Genomic DNA, 27,552 nt, shown 5'->3' with positions numbered 1-27,552 from the left:
CAAGGATAGGAGGGTTTGCAGCAGCCACTCTAACACTCTTCTGCACGCTCTCAGGTGCCATCTCCTGCCATGTCTTTTTCTTTGTGATCATTGAAACCATCAGGAAAACCCACTCCATTTCTCTGCGTTAGGCTCTGAGATCTCTAACAGAGAGAATGAAATCCTCAGGAAGGCAGAGGCACTAAGACATTGCACACATTTGAAATGGGGTCAAGGGTTGGTTGCATTTGCAGCAATGGGAAGAGAGGGCTCCTCTGTTAAAAGGCTGCCTAATCATCTCGTATCTTTCCTAATTACCGAAGGAAAAGGAAGATGGGACTGAGTTTTCACTTGGCGGGTTTGCTCAGGGGCCGTGCAGCTTCAGAATTTAAATCTCTCGTTCATATGGGTGTAGAATAAGCATCTTTAATTAAGCCTATAAATACTGCTCTCAACCCAAAACTTTCTTGACTACAGAGCTTTCTTACATTGATGGAGAAGGGATATAAAGCCACATGAACTTGGACCACACAAAGAAACACACATAGGGGAGCCTTGCACTTTCTAGAAGGAACAGCAAAGGGCATGGTTGAAGCTTTAACAGGATATCAGAATCGAGAGCCCTGGGAGAGGCTATCACGCAGACACTCCACGCCAGCTGAACGAGCACAAAAGGCCTATTATTACATTATACTATTACATCATAGACATGTGAAACTTAAAGGTTATGGGTTAAGCAGCATGGTGATTTTCAACAACAATGTGGGAGTTTTGTTCCTTTTTTAATTTGGTTTCTTTAAAAGATAAATGGAATGAGGGCTTTCCGAAATTTGGGGTAGTTCTCAAAGATCTTGAGGTAGAACCTAAAAGACAAGAAACAAATATAATTAAAAATATAATCAAGCAGTGGTCAGTGGTTGAGATTTGCTGTATCTGAAATCTTTCTTATAAATCAACCTACATTCATTCAGGGCCCAACTCTTCCCGATAGCCACTGGTCCATCTTCTCCCTCCTGCATCCTATTCTTATCAATGCTGAAGCTTCATGTGCTGAGAAATAATTCTTCCTATCCATGAGTATGGTATATGGTTTCATTTACTTGTATCTTCTGTTTCTTTCTTCAGTGTCTTATAATTTTTCGATTACAGGTCTTTTACCTCCAAAGTTGGAGGTATCACGCCTCCCTGATATCAAACTATACTACAAGGCCATAGTAATCAAAGCAGCATGGTACTGACATAAAAACAGACATATAGATCAATGGAATAGAGAGCCCAGAAATAAACCCATGCTTATTTGGCCAATTAATATTTGATAAAGGAGGCAAGAATATACAATGGGGTAAAGATAGTCTAATTCAATAAACGGTGTTGGGAAAATTGGACAGATACATGCAAAAAAATAAAACTAGACCACTTTCTTATACCATATAAAAGAATAAACTTAGAATAAAGATTTAAATGTAAGACTCAAAACCATGAAACTTGTAGGAAAAAATTAGGCAGTAAAATCTCAGACATTTCTCTTAGTAACATTTTTTTCTGACATACCTCCCCAGGCAATGGGAACAAAAGAAAAAATAAACAAATGAAACAACATCAAATCAAAAAGTTTTTGTACAGCAGAGGAAACTATCAACAAAATGAAACAATAGCCCACTGAATGGAAGAACGTATTTGCCACTGTTAACAACAAGAATAAATTCTGAGAGACTAAAGCTTGTGGTCATCTGCTTTGGCAGCCCTAGGAGACCGATGCATCTTGTAAAAAGACTTTACCCTTAAGTGACCTGTCCTATTCAAGCTGGTAGTGCTCAGGTTATAACCATGGAACACTCTGTTAAAGGGCCTTAATTTGAACTGAGGGGAAGATAGTAACAACACGCTCCCAGAGGTGGCTGGATGTTGGAGCTATGACTGGAGAGGTGTGGTGAGCGGCCTCACACAGAGCCCAGTTAGCCCTGCAAGAAGGACGCCTCTTGCCCTCCCTTTGGGGACACTTGCATAAAAGCATAAGGGCTCAATTCAGATTTTGTTGCTGCAATAACTGGAGCCCTCGGATATAACTGCTGTCCTTCCCCTGACCAAGCCCAACTCAGTCCATGCTTCTCAGGGCCCCTCCGACTACTGGCTGACACCCTCTCCTCCCCACATCCCCTTGGCCTCAGGTGGGCAACAGACCCTGCCTGGAGAGGGGGAGAATGGTTACACTGACACTCTTACCATCTGGAGAGCCTCTGCTGCCCTCCACCCGCTCCCCAAGTCTAGGAGGTGGCATGAGTAGGTTTTGAGGAGAGCTCTTGTTTCATCCATTTCTGACAGGTCTCTGCATAAATTCCACTCTGAGGAAAAGGACGTTCTTAGCATAGCCTTCAAGACTATGAAATTAAGTAGCTGGACTAAAACGTCTAGGCAGGGTCCTGGTTCCAGGTCTGTTTCCAGTTCCTTCTGAATTCTCTCTCTCTCTCTCTCTCTCTCTCTCTCTCTCTCTCTCTCTCTCTCTCTCTCTCTCTCACACACACACACACACACACACACACACACACACAGGTCACAGGCTTTCTCCAGGTTTTCTCTTTCCTCCAAGAACAAAAGCCATTTTTAGAGAAAGAATCTGAAATTTGCATTTAAAGCCTGATAACATCTTCGCATGTTACCCTTTCCCTGCCAGTGACACTTTTAACTCTCCCCATCCCACCCTACGTGCAAGGGTTGGGAGGGAGGTGGGAGTTCGGAAAGCTTTGGGCCAGACCTACAGAGGGGAGGTTGCAGACCGCAGCCATTTGCTGGAATTTCCCATAGGTAGAACAGTCCTGAAATGGCACCACACGAGTAATCGCTTACCCACCTTCCCAGGAAGCCAGCGATGGGCTTAGCTGTGGTGTATGGAGGGTGGGGATAGGGGAAGAAGGAGAGTGCCCAAATAAGGCCTGGCATTACAGAGATCCGGGGACATGATCCTGGCGTCTCCAGGATTCTGTGCTAAACGCCCATTAGGAGTGGAAAGCTGTGTGAGGACCGCACTGTGCGTTGACAAGTTTACCTATGGTGGTGAAAAGCTCGCAGGCCCAGGAAACAAAGTGAGAAAAATGCAAAGGCAAGTGCTGGGAGGGACCAGGTGGCCAGGGCATAGCCGATCCATTCGATGATCTCACCGAGGAAATTGGCTCCAGAAACGTATGTGAACAAGCCCCCTGCGGGCAGAAGAATCGAAAAGCCAACCATCAGAGCTGGACCACAGTGACATGAAAATGCTTAAGGGTGCCTAGATGAAACTTGGGCCTGGGAACTCTAGTCCCAGTCATCTCCCCGGAATCCACTCGGGGAGAAAGGAAAACAAAGCCAGGGCAGCCTGCTGTCCTCAGAACATCCTGTAACCGCGAGGAGTGGCCCAGCTGCTTGGCGGGCTCCATCCAGATCTCTAACAACAGGGGGGACCCTGGCTCCCCACAGGACAAGGATGAGGGACAGGAGGTCTAGGTTTTGTTTCAATCTATTAAGTAGTGATTCTAGGCCACCTTCTCCCTCCTTCCCAGCACACCCCACTTCAGGCCAGCATACTTCACATTCCCAGTCACAGGGGATAACAACGGACCCGGTGGAAGCAGTAATATGATGTGAGGAGTCATTCAGTTCCCCTTTGGCCCTTGCCCTCTCAGAGCAGTACATTGTGTTCAAGTTTACAGGAGGGAGTAGGAGGTCCCTGACCTCCTGGAGGCCAGTGAGGTCTGATGCAACTGATTTTTTTTTAAGGTTTATTTTTTTTTCATTCAACCATGGATGTATTCTAACGCCAGAGCTATACTAGAAATCGCCACTTTCTAGTCATAGTAAATGAATCTGTACCCGAAATTACTGCCCCACATTAAACTGGCAAAGTGTCACCTAAAACAAGTATTTTCTTTCCATAGTTGCATAAAGAACATTCGCTTTTTAATCATTCCCTAGTGTAATTCAATAGTTGGAAACTACCCTTGGCAGTCTAGCTTTTAAGGGCTTTCTCTGCTCTTCTTCGTCTACTTACTAAGTGAAGCTTTAAAAATTGAAAGCCCTTCAAGTTGCCTTCCTGAGGCCGACACTGCGTCAGCGGTTTCCGGCCTGTGACTCCCCAGGTCCTGGGAGGAATCATGGGTCTATTGCAAAGAGGCCATAAATTGTCTGTGATAGTAAATAGTACATCTCAACCTATTATTTTTGTTTGATGTAGACTCTGTTAGGATGTCAGCAACACATATTCATTTAAATGTGCTATTGAAGCCAAAGCCGGTTTGGCTCAGTGGTAGAGCGTCGGTCTGCAGACTGAAAGGTCCCAGGTTCGATTCCGGTCGAGGGCATGTACATTGGTTGCGGGCACATCCCCAGTAGGGGGTGTGCAAGAGGCAGCTGGTCAATGTTTCTCTCGCATCAACGTTTCTAGCTCTCTATCTCTCTCCCTTCCTCTCTGTAAAAAATCAATAAAATATATTTTTTTAAAAATTTTTAAAAATAAATAAATAAATAAAAAATAAAATAAAATAAAATAAGTGTGCTATTGAATTCATAGTAGCATTGTCATTATTTTCTTAATCAATGAATATTAATCCTAAATAATTATTCATTATTAATAATTATGTCATAAGTCAGGAAAAGGTTTAATGTAAGCATTTTACATTTAAAAAATGATGGGCCCTAGCTGGCTTGGCTCAGTGGATAGAGCATTGGTCTGCAGACTGAAGGGTCCCAGGTTCAATTCCAGTCAAGGGCACATGCCCGGGTTGCAGGCTCCATCCACAGTGCGTGGTATGCAGGAGGCAGCCGATCAATGGTTCTCTCTCATCATTGATGTTTCTATCTCCCTCTCCCTTTCCCTCTCAGAAATCAACAAAAATATATATAAATTTTTTTTTAAATGATGGGAGCCACTATTCCATACAAATACCTCCCTACAAATATTGAAGGATTACAGAACTGATTCACTCCCACCTGCTTATATTTGTCAGCTTACACCATGGTTTCTCAGGAGCAACTGGAATTTATCTCTGAAAATACACTTATAACACATCTCATCCTAATTTTTAATTAAATATGTATGATTGAGAGTATACAAATGGCAGGAAACATGCAAGTGCTACCCCTGACTACCCATTAGATAAATCTAATGAGACTTCATTGAAGAGGACAGATCTGCTCGTCATGCATAATTCAGCTCTATTTGCTGCCTAGGAAGTGTCAACACTCTGTATACACATGATTTTGTGTCAACTTGAATGGGCCATGGAGTGCCCAGACATTTGGTAAAACATGCTGGGTGTGCCCCGGAAGGTGTTTCTGGATGATACTAATATGTGAATTAATAGACTGAGTAAGCAGATTGCCTTCCCCATGGGGGGTGGACCCCATCCAATCCACTGAGGGCCGGAATGGAACAAAAAAGGTCAAGCAGGGAGAATCATGCTGCCTGACCAGCTGAGCTGGGAGGTCTGTCCTCCCCTGCACTCTGGCTAGAACATATACCTCCTGCTCTCCTGGGCCTCCAGCTTACAGAGGGCAGACTCTGGGCCCTCTCAACCTCCATAATCACATAAGCCAATTCCTTAAAATAAACATTATATATTTATATTTATACCCATAGCGTATTGGTTCTGTTTCTCTGAAGGACTCTTGCAACTTTCTGGCACTTCAGGGTTCAGATCAGAAATGCACGTGTTGTGGGGTGAGGTGGGATGGGGGAAGAAGTCCCCGGATTGTCCGTGTACCCTCTCTATTTGTTACCGCATAATTCCCTGGACAGGCTCCCTAGGAGGAGTGGGAACCTGGAGGGCAGGGAGGCAGTACCTTGCGGAATCTGATAGATGACTTCTCCGGGCTTCCTGAGCTGGCGCAATACATAGTCACTATGAATGTTGATTCCCATTCCCAAAATAAATAAGAAGACACCTAGGTAAAGAAGAGAGAGGGAAGTGAAAAATGTATCCCAATTTTGATGTTTTTTGCACAAGCCAAGTCTTTTTCTGAAAATGAAGGAAAGGGCATTTAATTTCGAATTCTAAGAATAGTACTAAGATATGCCCCCCACCACCACCACCACCACCAAAAAAGGGACAGAGTTGTAGCCACACAAGCACACAGAAATCTTTTTTGCTTCTGTTTGTCTTCCTTTGTTTTTGTGGTTCTAGCATACTCCATTGTACACATGTTTCAGCATTCATACAACTGATCCTCTGGTTGTTTGTACTCTCAAATGTTCACTCCTGCCGCTGTGTGGACAAGGGGTTACTGTAGGCCAGTTTAGTTTGAAGGTCACTGTGGCTTGGACCAGGTTGAAGTAAGCACCACTGTCACATTTTAGATCTACAGGCAGCAGTACTAAGCTGATGGCTAGAATGTGATAAATGATGTAAAGAGAGGAATTGAGGGCAATCCCTAGATTTTTTTATCTGAGCCATCCTACCTAAAAAGAGGGAATATGCTAATTGACCATCATGCCCTCACAAATATGGCAGTGCCCACAGCCAATAAGGAAGGAATATGCTAATTGACTGTCACATCCTCAAAGATGGTGGTGCCCACAGCCACAAGATGATGGTGCCCAGATCCCTCAGTCCCCTCAGCTCCGCACACCTGCCTCAAGAGTCCCCCAATCCCCTCAGCCCCCAGCCACCCAGGGCCAGCCCGAGGTGCAGTCAAGTCTCTGATGGTGGCTGCATAGCCACCCAGGGCCACCCGAAGCTCAGGTAACCAGGCCCAGCCGAGGCTTGCAGCAGAGGTGTGATGGGGGTGTCACCTTCCCCTGATTGCTGGGTCGCCTCCCACCCCTGAGGGTTCCTGGACTGTAAGAGGGGGCAGTCCAGGCTGAGGGACCCCCATCCCCCAGTGCACAAATTTCATGCACCAGGCCTCTAGTAAAAACACATAAACAGTTGAACCTTCCTGGCCTTTAGTTCCTCTTGCAGATAATGAAACAAATTCAATAATTAGCATTTTCTACAACTTTATAGATAGCTGGACAGGGAAAGTCTATTAGAGAAGGCATAGATTGATAAAGACCCAAATAAAGTGAGGGACCAAGCTTTGGGAACATATAGGGTCAGAGTATTTCAGGCAGAGCGAGTGGTCTGCTCAGAAAAGCTCTGAAGCAGCTCAAGCGTGACCATCTCAGGCTCAGCAGGAAGGCCACTGAGGCCACAGCACAGCAGTGAGGTGCATGGAGACTGGAAATGAGGTTGGGAAATGGGGCTGAATCAAAGAAAGGTGGGTCTCATAGGCTGTGGTAAGGAATGTACATCTTATCCTGAAGCCATTGGAGAGTTCTGAGATAAGGGATGAATGACTTGATGTTTTTCAAAGCTCTCTCAGGTAGCCGTAGAGAGAAAAGATGAGGGTGAGGGTGAGAGGAGGGGAGAATAGAATCATTGAGGGGTTACTCTGATAGGATGGGCAGAGGTGATGGTGAGTTAGATGGAGGGGAGCAGAGTTGGGTGAAAAGTGGTCAGATGTGCTTACCCAGGATAAACCGTATGTCTGTGTACCACTCGGCAGGGTATTCAGCGCAGTAAGTCAGGTAGTAGCCTTGCAGGAGTCCGTTTCCCGTACAGAAGACAAAGCCTTTGAAGAGCACCGCGACTGGAAAAGGCCTCCCTCTCATGAGGAAGGGGTAAACAAATGTCCTGGGGCACAGGGGAGAAAGGTCAGGATCCCTTGTTAAAAATACATATATCAACAAGAAAGGGCTTCAAGCAGATCATCACATCAAACCTATTTTTTAAATGGTATACATCTACACGATGGAATACTATGCTGCCATAAAAAAGAAGGAATTCTTACCATTTGCAGCAACCTGGATGGAATTGGAGGATGGGGTTGGAGGGAGGCAATGTGGAGATATGGACACATGTAATAATACCTTAATCAATTTTAAAAAATGAAAAGAAAGAAAGAAATAGAACATTCACTACCCAGAAAGCCTCCCATGGGTCCTTCTCTGTTCACTGTACCATCATTAACTCAGAGGTAATCACCATCCTGATTTTGATAATAATCATTTCCTTTTGTCCCTGTGTAATTTTACCACATTTGTATACTTTCCTAAAAAAATAGTTTATTTTGCTCATTTGTAATTCTATATAAAGTGAACCAGACTCCATGATTTTAGCATATTATTTAATGCCTTGTTTATTTAACTCATCATTATGTTTCTGAGACTCAAACGTATTGATGTGTATAGCTATACTTAATTTATTTTTATTGTTATATATTATTCTCGTGTAAGAATATACCATATGGGCTTATCTCTTTTGCTTTGATGAATATTTTGGCTGTTTCTAGAGTGTATCCACTCAAACACAATTTTGTTATAGCTCAAATTTTCCCATTAGTTTAATAATGTTTTATGTTTAAAACTTTGATACATCTGGAGTTATCTTGTTGTAAGAAGTTCAATAAGAATCTAACTTGCGAAAAAGAAATACTGGAGGAGGATCCAAGATGGCTGCTCGGGTATACACCTAGCCGCAGCAGCTCACAACAATTTCAATGGAATACAACTAAAATGTAGAGTGGACATTGCCCAGAGCTACAGGTAGTCGACTGACTGAAAACTCTACAATAGGAAGGAGGGAGAAAACCAGAAGGAAAATCAGAGGAGCTGAAAAAAAGCCTAAGGTACGGAGACATGCTGCGCACTCGCACGCATGCGCGTGCGGAGAGGTCGCAGCCGGAGAGGAGGAGAGGGCTGGGTGCTGCCTGGCGTTCCCTAGCAGGAAGGAAATAGAACCCCCAGCCTGGGCTGAACCCCCCGAACCGGCAGCCCTGAGCCCCAAGTTATGGGCCAGACCCTGGGGACCCAGGCTCCGGTAGGGGGAGACAATCCTGGGGGACGGCGAAAGGCGGGGCCCCCGGAGTCGCGCGCACATGGCGCGCAGAGGACTGAATGTTGACTCTGATGCTGGATTACCCTAGCCGGAAGAAACAAAGCCTCCGGCGGCGGCGCTGAGCCTCAGTCCAGACTGCCCCGAACTCCAGGTCTGGGCCAGTCCCTGGGGACCCAGGCTCGGGCAGGGGAAGACGGGGCTGTGAGGTAGAGTCCTGGGAGCGCGGCGAAAGGCCGAGCCCCCGGAGTCGCGCACACTGTGCACAGAGGACAGTCTGTTGACTCTGATCCTGGACTCCCCTAGTGGGAGGGAGAAAGAAAGCTCTAGACTGGAGGAACGCTACGAGGAGCAGGAGCCCCTGCCGGACACCGGCCAGCCGGGCGCCAGCAAGGAGCCGGGCGACGGGGCCCCCAGGGGGGGGGGTGCCCCTGAGCCTTCGACTGCTGAGCACGGGCAACTGAGCCAAGGACGGGGGCTGCTTCCTGGGCGGCGCCGACCCCGGTAACAGGCTGAAGCAGCACAGGAGCCTGCGGAGATCAAAAGGGTGCCACAGGCCAACCTGCTGAGCTCCCAGGACAAGGAGGAAGAAACCAAAGAAGTTCTCAATGTGAAGAAATCAAGTGAGAGCAAATGATAGTAAAATTACTTAAGAAAGAATACAAAGAAGATCTTGAAAAATCAAAGACTAAGTCAGAACTCAACGCACCAGCCAACATTGCAACATAAATGCGTTTTTGTTTTTTTTTAAAAAAAGAAAGAAAGAAGAGAAAAAAGGGACAGAATGTTGGAACAGCGGCGACCAGGCCTAGAGTGGCCAGGCACAAGGCAGTGGCAGCTGGGCCCGGAGCAGCAGTGGCCAGGCCCCAGAGCAGCAGCAGCCAGAACAAGAGCATCAACGGCCAGCACTGGAGCAGCCAGACCTGGGGCAGTGGCAGCCAGGCCTGAGGCAGAGGTGGCCAAGCCCAGGGTGGCCAATCCAGGAACACCCAGACACAGAGTGGCTGGGCCCGGAGAAGCCGGGCCCAGAGCAGCCGGGTTGGGAGCAGCCAGGCCCAGAACAGCAGTAGCCAAGCACGGAGCATCCAGGCTGGGAGCGGCCAGGCTCGGAGCAGCTGGGTCTGGTGTGGCCAGGCCTGGAGCAGCGGCTGCCAGGCTAGGAGCGGCCAGGCCCGGAGCAGCAGCTGCCAGGCTGGGAGCAGTCAGGCCCGGAGCAGCCGGGTCTGGTGTGGCCAGGCCCGGAGCAGCGGCTGCCAGGCTGGGAGCGGCCAGGCCCAGAGCAACAGCTGCCAGGCTGGGAGCGGCCAGGCCCGGAGCAGCCGGGTCTGGTGCAGCCAGGCCAGGAGCAGCAGCTGCCAGGCTGGGAGCGGCCAGGCCCGGAGCAGCAGCTGCCAGGCTGGGAGCGGCCAGGCCCGGAGCAGCCGGGTCTGGTGCGGTCAGGCCAGGAGCAGCGGCTGCCAGGCTGGGAGCGGCCAGGCCCGGAGCAGCAGCTGCCAGGCTGGGAGCGGCCAGGCCCGGAGCAGCCGGGTCTGGTGCGGCCAGGCCCGGAGCAGTGGCTGCCAGGCTGGGAGCGGCCAGGCCCGGAGCAGCCGGGTCTGGTGCGGCCAGGCCCGGAGCAGCGGCTGCCAGGCTGGGAGCGGCCAGGCCCGGAGCAGCCGGGTCTGGTGCGGCCAGGCCCGGAGCAGTGGCTGCCAGGCTGGGAACGGCCAGGCCCGGAGCGGCCGGGACCGGAGCAACCGGGCCCAGAGCAGCCGGGTCGGGTGCGGCCAAGCCTGTAGCAGCAACAGCCAAGTCCAGAGCAACTAGGTCGGGAGCGGCAGTGACCAGACCCGGAGCAGCTGGTTGTGGAACGAACCAGAGCAACAGAGGCCAGGCCCGGAGCAACCAGGCCTGAAACAGCTCGCTCCTCGCCTGTCCCTGCCCACGGCTGCCTCTCAGACATGGCTGGAAACTTTTGCCGGAACTTGAGGGTCTGCTGAATCAAGTGATGAAGGCTTAGATCTGGATGTGTTGAGTTAGTATAACGCTGGGGTGTTGATCTGTGAGTGCCTTGGGTGGGGCCTGGATGAGGCTGGTTGACCTATTTGGAAATGTCTTATGTGTGAAGTGTATCATTGGGCATATGGAGGTATTATTGATATGAGAAAATGCTAAGTAACAGATTTACTATCTGAAAAGGGATTTACTATCGGGGAAAGGGAGGGAGGAAGAAACTGAACATAAACTGTGCACCTATGGATGAGGACAATGGGGGATGGGGAGGGGGCAGAGGGTGGGGTGGGAACCTGGTGGAGGGGGGAAGAAATGAGGAACCTTTGTAATAATATGAACAATAAAGATTGATTTAAAAAAAAAAAAAAAAAAAGAATCTAACTTGCCCTGGCCAGTATGGATCAGTTGGTTGGGTGTCTTCCTGTGCATCAAAAGGTTGCCAATTTGGTACTCAGTCAGGGGCATACAGGAGACAGCTGATTAATGTTTTGCTCTCATCAATGTTTCTCTCTCTCTCTCTCTCTCTCTCTCTCTCTCTCTCTCAACTTTAAATATTTTTTTTTTAATCTTTAAAAGAAAAAAGAATCCAACTTACTTTTTTTCCTAGTAAATTTACTAAATATCTCTTTCTTGGTGACATGCATTGCCCCCAACTAAGCCCAAAGACAAAGTCCTTGCTTTTCGAAAACCCAAGATACAGGGCATGTAGCCAGGCTTTCAAATTAAACCATGTATCTTCCCACCCCTATCCTCTGGACCTCCTAAGTCTGAATGCAAAGTCAATACTAGCACATCTCAACCAAAGGGGTATGTATTGATCACAGGCTCACCACTAGAATAAACAATTCCAAAGTCTGAGATCCCACATGTAAAAGCTCATTTCTTGCTCAGGCCACTGTGCAAACCTGCTCAGGAGTGGTGCTCTGCCTGGCAACCGGGAGCCAGGCGCTTCCAGTGCATCTTCCTCCTCCAGCCAGCAGACACAGGAGGGAGGGAGGGAGGGAGGGAGCATGGATGACTGTAAACGTCATTCAAAGAACCAGGCTGCAGGCTGGCCGTGGTGTCCATCACTCCCATCCTCATTGCTTTGGCTCCACCAAACTAGAGGGAGCCTGGCAAAAGTAGCCTAGCTGGAACTCCCAGCAGGAGAAGGAAAGGAGGTTTGTGAACACGGCACCGGCAAAAGGCTCTGGGGAGGCAGAAGTCCTGGAGAACAAATACAGTTCTTCTGACCCAAATCATTTTGATGTCGGAAAGCTGGATGTAGTTCAGAATAAATGTTTCCATGTAGGAAGCAATAAAAACAATGATGAGGAAGGAGAACGAGTCAAGCAACCCAAGGGGCTGAAATAATACTGTGGAGGGTTGCAGATGACTTTCACCTTCACCTCCCATGGCCCACACATGGCCTGAGACTCAGTATCCCTGATTTGAGAGCACTTCACTCTATTTCCCCCTTATAGTTCTCATGTAAGTTTTCATTCTTTTGTGTTTGTCCTGATGCGGAGACTGATAAGTACTATGTAAATATGAAATTTTCTATCACTGCTAAGTAAATATTTATCCGGGGGAACTCTTATTGGAAAGAGTTAACTGAAATTGCAAATCCAATTTAAACCAAAGAAACAACCTTTCAAATTATACATCTTGCATAGACTAACTCATATTCAACTAAGTCTTCTTCAAATATAAATGCTATTGCTAAGATTACTGAGCTTACTGAAGACTTTTCACTATATGAAATTTTAGGCTTTATTGCCAATCAAAATAAATTCAAGTTCGATATCTAAATACTAGGTTTCTATACATATATTAAATTACTATATACCCCTTCCTCCACCTTCAACTACCATCCCTCTCTTCTGTTTTCCTTTTCAACAAAATACTTGAATGGGAGAAATTTCAGATATGTTTTAGGACCACACACAAAGAGTTGTAGGGGCAAAATGGATTTTTTATATCAATCAAAGTGTGTTCAGGGAGGCCTATCCTGGTTATGATGGTCCTAATAAGAAGACATCTGTCCTGAGGTGTGTGTGTGTGTGTGTGTGTGTGTGTGTAAGACCACTGGGCCAGTAAAGAACATGAAGCTCACAGAGGTGTGCCAATTTTTCTAAAGCCACACAGACAGCTACAAAGGGCAGCAAAGATGGGATTTATATGCAGGTCCTCTGCTTCAAAACAATTTACTTCCAAGTGGAAATGGGAATTGAAATAAAAGTATAAAACTGGGGGCAAGTCCCACATGCCCTTCAAGAGAAGACAGGTTTGAATTTTTAGTCATTTCCGTCCAATGATCTTGTTGCATCTATAGTAGTCATCTGTTATATTTGCCATCCAACATTTAGTCTTCCTTCTTATGGTAACTACCATGTTTCTCCACCAGGGACCCACCTCCTCACCCAGTCTTAGTCCATGAAAGAGTTCCTCCTCTCCATGCTCCTCAGCCAATTAGAACAGTGGTTGTTTCAAGGATGGGCATGTAACCCAACAAATCCCAATAAGCTTTTGTCTGTATTTTTTATTTTTTCCACATGCCTTGAATCTGAGAGGATATAAGCTCTTAGATTCAACCACTGTCTTGCCACCCCAAAGGGCAGCCTTTCTGAGAATAAGAGCCAGTAAAAGAAGTAGAGCTCAAGAGCTGAAGAGAGAACCCAGGTCCTGATGGTATCTTTGGAACCACAGTAGCAATAGGGAGCTGGAGTTGGAATTTTCCTATTATGAGAGTTAATAAGTTCAGGTTTTACTTAAGACAATCAGAATTGATTATTTTTTTAGTTTTTTATTTTTTTATTATTTATTTATTTTGTCACTTGGAACTGAGAGTCCTGATTAGTGCATCATCACACTGTTCTCTTTTGAAATAAGCACCAAACTTTTTCCAAATTTAAAGCCAGAATTTGTGAAGGTTTTAGGTTGCATTCAATCATAAAATAGAGTTTACCCCAAATGATTCCCTTTGGAACAGAACCCACCAGGATGTTTTTCCTTGTTGGAGCCTCTCCGTATGCCAAAGGGCATTAGGCCAACCAGCCCTCTGAGCCCTTGGCCCACTTCCTTGAGTCCTTCCCAAGAAATAACACTAGCAATAAACATTCACTTGTCTCTGTACTCAGATCATACCTCTTATTATAAATAATGGTTTTGGACAGATTAGAGCAAGGGTCTTCAAACTACGGCCCGCGGGCCACATGCGGCCCGCAGAGGAGTCTGATCCGGCCCGCCAGGTTTTTTGGGCAGTGAGCGCAGCCGAGGTGTTACAGTAGGAATTAGTAGTTCATATAGTCCGGCCCTCCAGCTCTCTGAGGGACCGTGATCTGGCCCCCACTTTAAAAAGTTTGAGGACCCCTGGATTAGAGAGTGGGATGTGTAGACCAGCTGCAAAGGTGAGTAAACACAGAATGAATCGGTGGTGCATCCCATCTGCTTACATTGCATTATGACCTTGTGTAGTGGATTGCATGGTGGCCCTTAAACAAGATATGCCCACTCCCTAATTCAAATAACTTCTGAGTATTACTTTATTATAACAAAAAAAGTTAAAATTATCTTATATGGCAAGAGATATGATTAAATTGAGGATCTTGAGAAGAAACTATCCTGGATCATCTGCATGGAGCGTAAATGAGATCATATGTATCCTTAAACAAGAAATGGAAGGGGGAGGTGGGGGTGAAGGGGCAGAAAAAGAAGAAAGACCCAGAGAGGAAAAGCAATGGGAAGACAGTACGGAAAAGCAACAACAAGACAAGGATTGCTGACAGTCACATGAAACTGACAGGGGCGGGGAGTGAATTTTCCTGTAAATCTTCCAAAGGGAGCACAGCCTGACTGACACTCTGCAGACTGCTGGCCGCCAGGATGGTGAGAGGAAATTGTCTGTTCCTTTAAGCCACCCAGTTTGTGGTCATGTGTTTCAGCAGCCACAAGGAACTAAACACCTTGTTAGAGTAATAGTAGGCCATTGAAACTAATTTCAGTTCAGACATCCAGTTGAGGAAATACCAACAAAGGATCATAGATGGCTAATATTTTTATAGTGCCTACTATGTCCTAAGGAATGTTCTAAGTCATTTTGCACATATAAAGTCATTTAATATTTATGATAACCCCAGGAGAGAGGTATTCTAGTGGCTCCTATTTTACAAATAAGGAGACTGAGGCACAATGATAGTAACTTAGCCTACGATCATTCAGCTATGAAAGATCAGAGCTAGGATTCAAGTCCAGGGGAAGCTGGTTCCAGGGTTATGTTATTGAGTATTTTGCTCTCCTACAGTTACTGTGTGTGTGTGTTTGTTTGTTTGTTTGTTTGTTTAATTAGTCAGTTGCATGGGCACTTGTCTACCTCAGAGAAAAGTAGTACCATGGGGAATATTCAATGTGAACTTTCCCCCAAACCTCCTGGAACAGCACTGAGGTATCAGACAGCATTGGGATTTCACCAGCTTAAAACCCCATTGCTGCAATATTCCTACACATCGTGGTGCCCTGAGACTGAGGCAACCTAGACATAGTGGAGATTCCCTCCCCCCTACAGGAAATAGGGCATTTCCACTACCCTGCAGAGATCCAGAGGAAGTAATTAAAAGACTTGTGCTTCAGCACCACCTACAGTAAAACAAAAGAAAAACAACTTATCCACCTGCTAAATAGAGAATGCCACTCAAAGGAAAAAGCAGATTTCATTCCCATAGATCAGAGATTTATAACCTTTTTCATCTCATGGCACACAAAACTAAATACTAAAATTCTGTGGCAGACCAAAAAATGTACATTTTTTGCCAACTGACCAAAAAATGGGTATAATTTTGATTCATTCACAGCAGAAGGCTATTGTTGTGTTGGCTGTGGTCATTTTTATTTTTTATTTGACAACCTAAGGAAAAAGAAGTCAATGCCCCTCACTAAATAGTCAGGTATTGCATGTTTTAAAAATTCCGTGGCATATTAGTGTGCCGCAGCACACTGTCATAGATGCCTATACAGAGAAGGAATCCATCAAATAACCAAGAGAACAACGAAGCACCTCAGAAAGAAAATGAAAACTCTCCAAAAAGACATGGAAATATGTGATTTAAATGTTAGAGAGTTCAAAATGAACTGCCATTTGACCCAGTGATTCCCACATCTGGGAATATATCCTAAGAATCTGGAAACACCAATAAGGAAGACTATATGCACCTCTATGTTCAGAGCAGTGCTATTTACAATAGGTAAGATCTATAACAGCCCAAGTGACCAGCAATAGATGAGTGGATAAAAAACAACAACTGTGGTACATTTAAACAATGGAATATGCAGCTATTGAAGAAAAAGGAGGAGGAGGAGGAGGAGGAGGAGGAGGAGGAGGAGGAGGAGGAGGAGGAGGAGGAGGGGAATCTCTTACCTTTTGAGACAGCATGAATGGACCTGGAGATTATTATGCTGAGTGAGATAAGCCAGAGAAAGACAAATATCACATGATCTCACTTATATGTAGAATCTAATCAACAAAATAAACTGAAGAATAAAATGGGCTCAGACACATAGAAGCATAGAGCAGACTGACAGGTCTCAGAGGGAAGGGGGAAGGAAGGATGGGAAGAGATTAACCAAAGAAATTAAATGCATAAGCATAGCCCATGGATACAGACAATAGTGCAGTGAAGGCCTAATGGGTTGAGATGGGAGCCTGAAGGGGATTGGGGGAATGGGGAACATCTGTAATACTCTCAACTATCAAAATAAATTTTTAAAAATATGATTGTAGTTCTAAAGAAAAAAAAAACTCAACAAGATACAAGAAAACACATATAGGCAGTTTAATGAACTCAGAAATAAAATCAATGAATAAAAGAAGTTTACCATAAAGATTAAAACTAAAAAAAATAAAATAAAATAAAAATAGAAATCCTGAAACTGAAGAACTGAATAAGAGAAATGAACTAGTAAGCTTAAGAAATAGAGTTGACCAGGTGGAGAAAAGAGTTAATGATATCAAATATAGAAATCTACAAATGACACAGGTGAAAGAAGAGTGAGAATTGAGCGTAAAAAATAAATAAAAGAACTCTACAAGAACTATTTTACTCCATCGGAAAGAACAATATAAGAATAATGTGTAGCCCTAGCCAGCTTGGCTCAGTGGATAGAGCATCAGGAGTTCTAGATCCTCCACTTCCTCATCTGCACTTGATATGGTCAGTCATATATATATATATATATATATATATATATATATATATATATATACACACACACACACACACACACACACACACAGAGGAAGAGAGAGGGATAGAGTTAAAACATCGATGAGAAACATAGATCTGCTGCCTCTTGCACACCCCCTACTGGGATGAGCCCGCAACCAAGGTACATGCCCTTGACTGGAATCGAACCCAAGACCTTCAGTCCGCAGGCCGACGCACTATCCACTGAGCCAAACCGGTTTCGGCATGATCAGTCTTTTTCATGTTAGCCATTCTAGTGACTGCATAATGCTATCCCATTGTGGTCTGGTTTGCATTTTGCTAATGTCTAATGATGTTGAGCATCTTTTAATGTTCTTATTTGTCACCCATGTTTTCTTTGATGAAATATTTGTTCATATCATGAGGTTCAGGAGCAATTTTTTGGAGGAAGAAAAATATCTTCAATAAATGTTATGGGAACAATTAGTTATCCATAAGCCAAAAAAAGAACTCTGATTCATCCTTCTAATCCTACTGAAAAATTAACTCAAGGTGAATCATAGACATAAATGTAAGACATAAAACTATAAATCTTCTATAAGGACACTGAAGAGAAAACTCTTGTGATCTCAGATTAGGCAAAGATTTCTTAGATATGATACCAAAAGCACAAAAACAAATAGAAAAATTGGACTTCATCAAAACTTAAAACTTCTGCTTTTCATAAGATGCTGTTAAGAGAACAAAAGAGATGAGCCACACAGACTTGAAGAAAATATTTGCAAAGCATATATCTGGTAAAAGACTTTTATGTCGAATATAGTTTTTAAAATTTCAAAACTCTATAAGGAAAAAAAGGACCCAATTCTCTAGTATTTACCTGTGTTTATCAGATTTGTAACTTTGGGCAAATAAAGAATACTCACTGAAAGACTGAAGAGAGGGCATATATTACTGTTAAAAGAGGGCAGAGAGAGGCAGAGAGAAGTCAGAGACTATACACAAAATGGACCTTTGGATGTTTCATCAGGTTGGAAAAATGTCAAAAACAAATTGTCACATTTTCTTCACAGTAACTTCTAGGCTCAGTCTTCACAACATGAAGCAAGTACAATGGAAGAATTCTGAAAATGGCCCAGAGCCTGATTTAAGGCGTGGATAGTAGAATTGGATCTTGTGGCACAGATACAAACAATATTTGAAAATTAAAAAGAGGAGAAGAATTCAACAACAAAGTACATGGAGGGCAGTTTTCAGACAGAGGTCACCAAGCAGGCCCCATTTCTGACTGAACATCACATTCCTACCCACAAATCTGGAAATAGACCATCTTCAAGGACCAGCTCAAGTGCTTGCCCGTTACTCCCACTCACTCCCACCAATCACAACCGTCAGATAGCGTGCAGTCGCTTGTGAAATAGGATTAATAAGAGTGATCGTCTCGAGGACTACAATGAAATAACCAACGTAAAACACAGCATGTAATTTCTGGAACACCGAGAGCTCAATAAATATTGGTTTCCCCTTCCCTTATCCCCCTTCCATAACCACAAGGCAAATTGCACTATTGGCCTCAGTTCAGAGGTTTTAAAGGCTCCTGGGTTGTGCACAGAAACTTTTTAAATAACTGGATGTCCCTGTTGCCGTACATGGCAGGGAGTCAAAAAAGCAGAATGGGGAGTTGCCAAACCCAGTTGCCAGGCTCTCACAAAAATCAGTAAGTAGACAACTTTTGTATTCTACCTGATAACAGAACACATTCATGCCACCCTCACCCCCCTCCTTCTTGCTGAGGGCTCTTCATTAAAGCATCCTCTGGGCCTTTCCACAGTTCCTCACCCATTCCTCCCCAGGGAAGGAGAAGTGAATTACATGATTGGTAAATTTAAAAGGTACAGCTCAGCCCTTGTCTCACTTTGCTGTCTTTTCAGAACAGGCTCTGCTGGGAAAAGCCTGTGATTTTCAGGCATGGTTATTGATGAGTATTTTTGAGATACAGGTTTAGGAGGCCCACATGATCCACAATGTCACCCACATTCTCACCAACCAGCTTCATCACTAGTAAGGGGCCATCTGTCTCCTAGTTCTATCTCACTATTAATTCTGAACTTGGGTGGGGAAGAGGGTTTCCTCAAAACCCGTTTACCCATCTGCCCTCTATTCCACGCACACGCACACCCGGACAGGCACCAGAAACCTCAGCATGTTCGGTGGTACAACCATGGTCTCCATTAGGTCACCTCTCCCTCAATTTGCTTTTTCCTACTTTTCCTGGGCCTCTCGGTGTGAGACATTGCTGCCACCCAACTTTCACACCAGAAAGAATGACAGACACACAAGGAGAGTTCTTTCCTGCCTTCCTCCTGGAATATAAGCATCAGGTATTGGATTGCTTTTGTGTTTCCCCTAGGACTTAGCACAGTTCTGAGCATGTGAAACTCTGATAAAGAATCAGACCTATGAACTCTGCCCCTTTCTTACCACGTGACTTTGTACACATTACTTTCTCAGTTTGTGTACTTCCAGAGTACTTACCGTATTTTTCGGACCATAAGACGCACCGGACCATAAGACGCACCAGTTTTTAGAGAAGGGAAATGAAGAAAAAAAGATTCTGAAACAAATAGTGTCCTAAAATATTTTATGTGCATTAAAACCCAACATCACAGTCACAAACACATGTAATCAACCCTGTAAAGTAAACAGCAGCATTTAGAACCATTTTAGAGCCGGGCAAGCACACAGAGACCACACAGAGCCGGGCAAGTAAAAAAACTTTTTTTTTACAGTATATGTGTAGGCTATATTTGGACCATAAGACGCAGGGACTTTTTCCCCCCACTTCTGGGGGGGATAAAAGTGCGTCTTATGGTCCGAAAAATATGGTAATGTGTCTGTTCTTTTTAAGTGACATGGATTTTAAATGAACCAAAAGTCAGTAAGGGGGGGAATTGTATAACTGTGATACTTTCAACAATAAAGATAATTTTTAAAAAAACTCAATAAAGGATGAATTCTCATTAAAATAAATAAATTTTTAAAAGTCAAATGGACAAAAAGTTGATCATTTCCTCAATGTGGTAAAAGTGAATGGTCAAGATCACTAAAGCTTGTTTCCATTTCTGGCAAGCACAGCTCTAGATTTGTCAGATGTGCTTATGATGTCAACCCATCTACAATGTAAACTCATAGACTCCTACTATTTCCCACAAAGGTTCAAATCAAGGGCTCAGAACCCATGAATTCTCAGAACATTCTGTTTACTACTTAATTCCTACTTAAATGTAGCAGAAATTCTTTAAAGTATACTTACTCCTTTGCTATAGAATAGAACAAAATTTCATTATTCAGAGAGCAGGGCACTGAATATAAAAATATAACATTTATGGTTTTCTTAGGAAGGGTTGGCAAAATATGGCCCACAGGCCAAATACTGCCTGCTTTGGTAAATCAAGTTTTATTGGAACACAACTCTATGCATTTGTTTACAATTGTCTGTTTTGCTTTCATGCTGTCACAGCAGATTTTAGTAGTTACCACAGAAACTATATGTCTACAAAGCCTAAAGTGGTTACTATTTGGCTTTTTACAAAAAAAAAAAAAAGTTTGCTGACCATCATCACCCCCTCCATTCTAAAGAACCCTCCAGTCAGTCTTAATTGATCCAAATTATCCCTCATGAATGTCCTAACCACGTGATTAAGTGATCACAAAAACGTGGCTTATACTGCCTGGGCCTTTCCTCCTCCTCCTCATCTGCAAGAGGAGAAATGTATCCAGATGATGTCCAATGTCGGCATCAGCCATCATTCTGATTCTCAGCCAATGAGTAATGGCCTTTGTGATGCTGATTGCATCCGAATATTGAGACACCTGCACCTCTCATGGGATTGTAAAAGCATGGGCAGGGCACCTCAGGGGTTTCAAGTTCCAGGCCCCTCTTTGCCCCTAACTGACTAAACCTCTTGGCACTTTGCTTCTATAAAATGAAGAGGCTAGACAGACGAGGATGAAATTTCCTTAAAGCCCAAGGAACCGCATCACACCTGGATTTACAGAGAAGGGACTCAGGGAAGGCTTCTTGAAGGAAGTGGCGCCTGATCTGGGTCTTGAAGGATGAGGAAGGATTCACGCTGCTGGAGAATGGACTGACCGATAAAGCAAAAGGCGGATCTGAAATAATAAGGGGTGAATTCCCACTAAAATAAATAATTTTTTAAAAATAAAATGTGAAGCCATCTCTTATGTTTTGGGTGATTAGAAAAATGTCATTTGTCTCGGCAGCTAGGTGCCAGAAAAGATCTCTTTAAATTCACACAGACTCAGATGTGTGCATTCCACTCTGCTTCTGGCTGTGCATTGTGGAAGGTCACAGTACAGTCACCTTTTTGTTAGGCAAATACTAAGATCACATCCAAAGCTGAAACATGGCATCAACTGCTGCAGGCATGGGACATGTGATAGCCATCACACAGGACATCAAGGCTGCTTGGGAACATGAAGTCGATCAGAGAGTGCTGGGCAAAGGATCATTCCAGGATTGAAGTCAAGGTCAACAGGAAGTGAGATAAATTTAACTTCAAACAATCTCGATAGTGGGATTAGGTAACATGCTTAGGCCAGCAGTCACTTTCATGTGATTAAACCATCCAAACAACCACAACGATAGACTCCCAAGGGAGGGGAATTCTCTGAGCTGACCTAGCTTACGCCATCTCCGCAATAATGATGTCTAAGCAGTCGCTAGCTCCCCCACACTCTGCCTGCACTGATGTCAGAAGTAGAAATCATTCATGCGTTCAACAGATTTTAGTGCCAACCACGTGTGAGTCCTTTCCTGTACACTGAAGACACGGCCATTAAAAAATGAGACAGAACTCCTTTTCCCTTTTGCAACTTACATTCTAGAGTCACCCTTGTCTGGAGAAAAGTCCAGAGTTTTGACTTCTATTCAACTGGACATAGAGCTGCTCTGAACAATCCCGGGGGATATTTTGCAAAAGAGTCTAAGCCACACCTGAGCCAGCCTTCTTCCTGGGCCCTTGTCCCTCCATCAGCTTCTCTGTGGCACAGCTCTGCCCAGGCCAGGGGAACGCCACGGCAGCCTGTGCTTTTCCCTTACTGTACCATCATCAAGCCAGAGACGCCTAACGCCTCAGAGCAGAAAGTGCCCTTGGAACCTCCCTGGGAGTGTTGACTGGGAATATAGTTCTAAGTTCTGAAGTTGATGTAGATGGAAAAACGTGCATCACAGCTCTATTTAGACTAGATCCTCCTCTCCAGCCACATCTAAAAAGGGGGAAATGATAGATAAATGATAGATAAATAATCATGCTTAGATGAGATAAAATCACAAGCAGCCATTTAGATGACATTTCCAAAGACTCCATAATGTGTGAAAATACTTACTATAAAATTTTATAGTCAGGCAGGAAAAAAGCCCATATACATATATGTTCAATATAACCAGTGTAAAAATAACAAGTGTAAAATTCTGCTAAGAAAAATAAAAGCCTTGACTGCTAGTCAAGATGGTGGAGTAGGTAAAAGTCTGTGTTCGGCTCTCCCACAATCACATCAAAATTACAACTAAATTATAGAACAACCATTGCTGAGAACCACCAGAAGACCAGCTGAAGTCCTATAACTGAGGATGTAAAGAGGAAACCACAATGAGACTGGTCGTAGGGGCGGAGACGTGGAACAGGCAGGGTCCTCGTGCATGGTGTGGTGATTAAGAATCAGGAGGGATACCTTGGCTGCAGAGCTCCCCCATAAGGAGTAAGGGGTCCCAGCACCACACTAGGCTCTCCAGCCCCAAGAACCAGAACCAGCAAGAGGAGTCCCAATAACATCTGGCTGTGGATGTTTCTTTCTCTCTCCCTCTCCCTTCCTCTCTGAAATCAATAAAAATATATTTTAAAAAAAAACACACAAAAAAAAAACATGGTCCCCATGAAGTCAAATACCATATGATTTAATTGGAATATTACTCAGCCATAAAAAAGAATGAAGTCTTACCATTTGTGACAACATGAATGGACCTAGAGGGTATTATACTAAGTGAATACAAAGACAAACAAATGCTATATGATTTCATGTATATATGGAATCTCAAAAGCAAAATAGACAAAACAAAAACAAACTCATTGATACAGAGAACAAATTTATAGTCACCAGATAGGACAGGGGTGAGGGAGCTAGGTGAAAAAAGTGAAGGGATTAAGAAGTACAGAATTGGGAGTTACAAAATAGTCCTGGGAATATAAATACAGCATAGGGAATATAGTCAATGATATTGTCATAACCATGTACAGTACCAGGTGGTTATTAGATTTATGGGGGATCACTTCATAAGTTATATAAATATTTGTACACTAATACTGTACATGTGAAATTTATATAATATTGAATGACAACTATAACTGAAAGGTAAAATAAATAAAATTTTTTTCAAAAGGTGAAAGGGATTAAGAAGTACAAATTGCCAATTAAAAAAATAGTCCCATGATGTAAAGGACAATGTAGGGAATATAGTCAATACTATTGTTATCTATGAATAGTGTCAGATGAGTACTAGACTGACCTGGGTGATGGCTTTGTAAGATATAAATGTCTAATCACTATGTTTTATGCCTGAAACTAATATAATATTGTATGTCAACTGTACTTGAAAAATAAATTTTAAAAAAGACAAGCCTTGCACTGCCGATATGGCTCAGTGGCTGAGCGTTGACCCAAGAACCAGGAGGTCATGGTTCAATCCCAGTGCAGGGCATGCAGGAAGCCACTGGTCAATGATTCTCTATCATCATTGATATTTCTGTCTCTTTCTCTCCCTCTCCCTTCCTCTCTGAAATCAATAAAAATACATTGGGGCGGGGGGAGCCTTGATGGAAATGCTTCCAAACTAACCATTGGTAAACAGGTGTTGAAATTATGGATGTTTTTCTACTTTTTGTAATTTTCAATTTTTCTTTAGTGAACATTCATTATGTTAGAACTTTAAAAAATTAAAACTCAATATAGTTTTATAGAGGCAAGAATGAGGCAGCAAGTACAAATATAAAATAGTTCATCATGGTAACTAAGAACCTGAATTCTGGATTCAAACTCTCTGGGTCAGAACCTGGCTCCCAGGTTGCTGTGTGAACTTTGCTTGCCTCAGTTTTCCACCTGCAAAACTAGGGGTCATATTGGTGCCTACCTAAATGGGTTAATACCGTGGCTGGCAAACTGAAGCTCACGAGCCACGTGCGGCTCTTTGGCCCCTTGAGTGTGGCTCTACCACAAAATACCACAGCCAGGGCAAGTCTATTTTGAAGAAGTGGCATTAGAAGAAGTTTAAGTTTTTGGTTTTTTTGGTTTTTTTAATATATTTTATTGATTTTTTTTTTTGATTTTTTTTTTTTTACAGAGAGGAAGAGAGAGGGATAGAGAGCTAGAAACATCGATGAGAGAGAATCATCGATCAGTTGCCTCTTGCACACTCCCTACTGGGGATGTGCATGCAACCAAGGTACATGCCCTTGACCGGAATAGAACCTGGGACCTTCCAGTCCACAGGCCCACGCTCTATCCACTGAGCCAAACCGGTTTCGGCAGAAGAAGTTTAAATTTAAAAAATTTGTTTCTCAAAAGAAATTTCAATGTTTGTACTGTTGATATTTGGTTCTGTTGACTGAGTTTGCCCACCACTGGGTTAACATGAGGATTAGTAGATAAAACATGTAGAGTGTTTAGCACGGAACAGAACACCTTGTAAACACTCAAAATGATAACAGATCTAATACCACAGAGGCTTCAAAGACAGAGCTCACACAGGGGGAGGTGAGTCAACATCAGATTTTCATTAACTAACTCAGAGTTGTCTTTCAGTGGACAACTTCCCTTCAGGCAGAATCAATACCCAAATCCTTTACTTAGATTTTAAATTTTCCCCTAAAGAAGATGTAGAATATGTTGATATTCATTTTATGGGTAACTACCTCGGTGGTTGTTTTTATTTTTAATGTGTGTACATAATTTATTGTACAAAGTGCCTCTTGGTTTTAAAAACAAGTCTAAAAATTATGTTAATAAGATTGTCAGAAAACACTAATCATTGCTCTAAGATAAAATGATCTCATAAAACATGGCGTATGGCGCTAACAGACAGTAGTAAATTTGAAGATAAAAGTAACTGTGTGATAGAATCATATTTTTTTGTCAAATGCCTGTTCCAAAAACAGTGAAATCAAAAGTTGGTCTCTTATACCCTACACCCAACATCCCTCATTCTGTACAAATTAAAATATCTAAATCTGGGTAAAATAAAGAGATTAATAACTAGTCCTTCACTTTGCTCCCAATATGCTTTTAGTAAATACTTGTGGAAATGACACCCATTTCTGAAATTGTGGTTCTTATTGCTTGCCAACATTTCTTTCTAAAAGAGTGAGAATTAAGCTAAGATTGCATAAATATTAAACCGTGACCAATAAAAAAGACCCAGGGGTAAGAAACGATTATAGGGGAAAACAAGTTGAAATTAGTTTCTCTACATTTCCTCCTGAAACAGAGCATCACTTTTGCCTTATAAGAGCAAGAGGACTGTGCCTTTCAGCTTCCAGAGGCATCCTTTACCCTGATTTCTAATCCAGATTTCCTTGACCTTTGGATCCTAGAAATTCTCCACACAAATATAAGGCTGTGCTTCTATTTACATTCTTGGCCTGGTTTGGTAACCTTTCTCTGTCCACGGACTCTGTTTTCTCCTTGCATACAGTCTCTGCCTACTTATCCTGGTGAAAAGGTCTTGAACCACAGAGTTGCTCAGGCTTACATTTGGACCTGGCTGGGCAAAAGCTGTATCATCTCCATTCAGTCCCTTCCTCTTACTCAGCCCCACTTTCTTTGCCTAAGAATGCATGTTTCCCAAGGTTACAATGGGTCTGGATGAGACAATAGATGCTACGCGATTGGGCAATGGTAGGCAGCTTGATGGGTGTTCTCCTCTTCCCCTGTGTCCTTTTTGGGGGATAGCAATCATTTGGGTCCTAAAAGCCCTTCGTTTCTTCCCTGTCTCTTCTCATCAGACCAGAAGGCAAAGTTCTTCTGAACCTGGGTTTTTTAATTTAGAAGAACATTTGAGCTCTAAGTTAACTCTGACCCCCTCATGCTTATGCGGGAACTGGAAAGGTAGATGAGCCCATGGGGAAGGGGGTCCCTCTTGGGTGAAGCATGAAAAGTGGGGCTCTCACTCAGGCCAGTGGGTTCCCATGCATTTTCTTTCTCCCAACTGAAGTCCGGGTCTGGCTCTGCCCACCTCCGTCCTCAGACCCGCGAAAATTAAGTGGGTGGATCCCGCTGAGCTGTTTCCTTCTGGGGGTGCCAACACTTACTCTCCTCAGCCCTGTACCAGCCCGCCCCTGTCCTGCAAAGAAAAGGTGAGGAAAGACAGCAGAGGGGTAGGGAACACCGGACCTAGCGGAGTTGGAGGGGAAATGGTCTCTAGGCGCTTAATCACAAGGAACAACAACAGCATGTAATTATCAGAATGCAGAGTCTAGGTCAGCGGTCGGCAAACGCACGAGTCAACAGAGAGGCAAACCAAACGACAGCTCGCGAGCCGCAGTTTGCCGACCCCCTGGTCTAGGTCCACGGCTCTGCCCAGACTGAAGTTCTCCGGCTCCCCTCCCACCAGGTGCAACCTCCATCCATTCCCGGAGCAGCCAGAGGATTGGGTCAATGAAAGAGAAATACCACATGACCTCTCATTTATGGATAAGGAACGTTATAAACTGATGAACCAAAAGATAGATATAGAGACAGTAAAGCAACATGCAGACTGTCAAATTACAGCGGGGAAGGTAGGGAGATCTTAGGGAGACAAGAGATCAACGGAAGGACTTGTATGCATGCATATAAGTACAACCAATGGACATAAAACTCTGGGGAGGGAGGGCATGTATGGGGGGTGAGGAGCGCAATGGTAAGATATGTACACAGATAATAATTTTTAAAAAATAAAATAAAATATTTTTTAAAAAAGAAAGAAAGAAAAGAGAAGAAAGAAAGAAGAGAAAAGAAAGAAAGAAACCAAGACCAACTGTGACCGCTTCTCCACTCGCAGGTGTCAGCGGGCAGTCCCGGCCCAACCAGGTGCTCCCTCCCCGCCAGGCAGCCCTGCGCTCCGGCTGCCGCGCCCTCGGTCCGGGGAGCGCTGCGCTGTGCCCCTGGACGCGGGCGGGCCTGACACCTGCCCGCCCACCGCGGGGACCCACCCGGGGCCGCTACCTCTGGAAGTAGTGCGCACAGAAGAGGCCCAGGAGCACCGTGGCTGGCGGACCGGAGAGGGAACTGGCCTGCCGGAGCAGCATCCCCGCCGGCAGCACGAAGGAGGGCAGCTCCTGCAGGAACCAGGCGGCGCCGGCGGGCAGGTGCGGGGCGGCGGCCAGGCTGCCCGAGTACTTCCCGTAGCCGGAGGGCTCCCGCGAGTACAGCACCAGCGCGCCCAGGGCCGCCAGCGCCGCGCTGCCCGCCAGCACCGGGCTCAGCTGGCAGTGCGCGGGCAT

General features: G+C 44.3%; 1 protein-coding gene across 1 annotated transcript; it reads right to left on the bottom strand.

Moving 5' to 3' along the window:
- Window positions 1–694: 694 nt before the first annotated feature.
- SRD5A2 (steroid 5 alpha-reductase 2) lies at window positions 695–27,552 on the bottom strand (the record flags this gene model as incomplete). The annotated part of the gene is made up of 5 exons (XM_084900669.1): window positions 695–842; window positions 3,023–3,173; window positions 5,794–5,895; window positions 7,462–7,625; window positions 27,275–27,552. The coding sequence occupies 5 exons, from the start codon at window positions 27,550–27,552 to the stop codon at window positions 776–778; spliced, it is 762 nt and encodes a 253-aa protein (XP_084756795.1). The 3' UTR covers window positions 695–775.

Source organism: Pipistrellus hanaki (genome assembly GCF_964339955.1).
Source record: "Pipistrellus hanaki genome assembly, chromosome: 12".
NCBI classification, from domain to species: Eukaryota; Metazoa; Chordata; class Mammalia; order Chiroptera; family Vespertilionidae; genus Pipistrellus; species Pipistrellus hanaki.
This window is presented reverse-complemented; position numbering and strand designations above follow the sequence as displayed.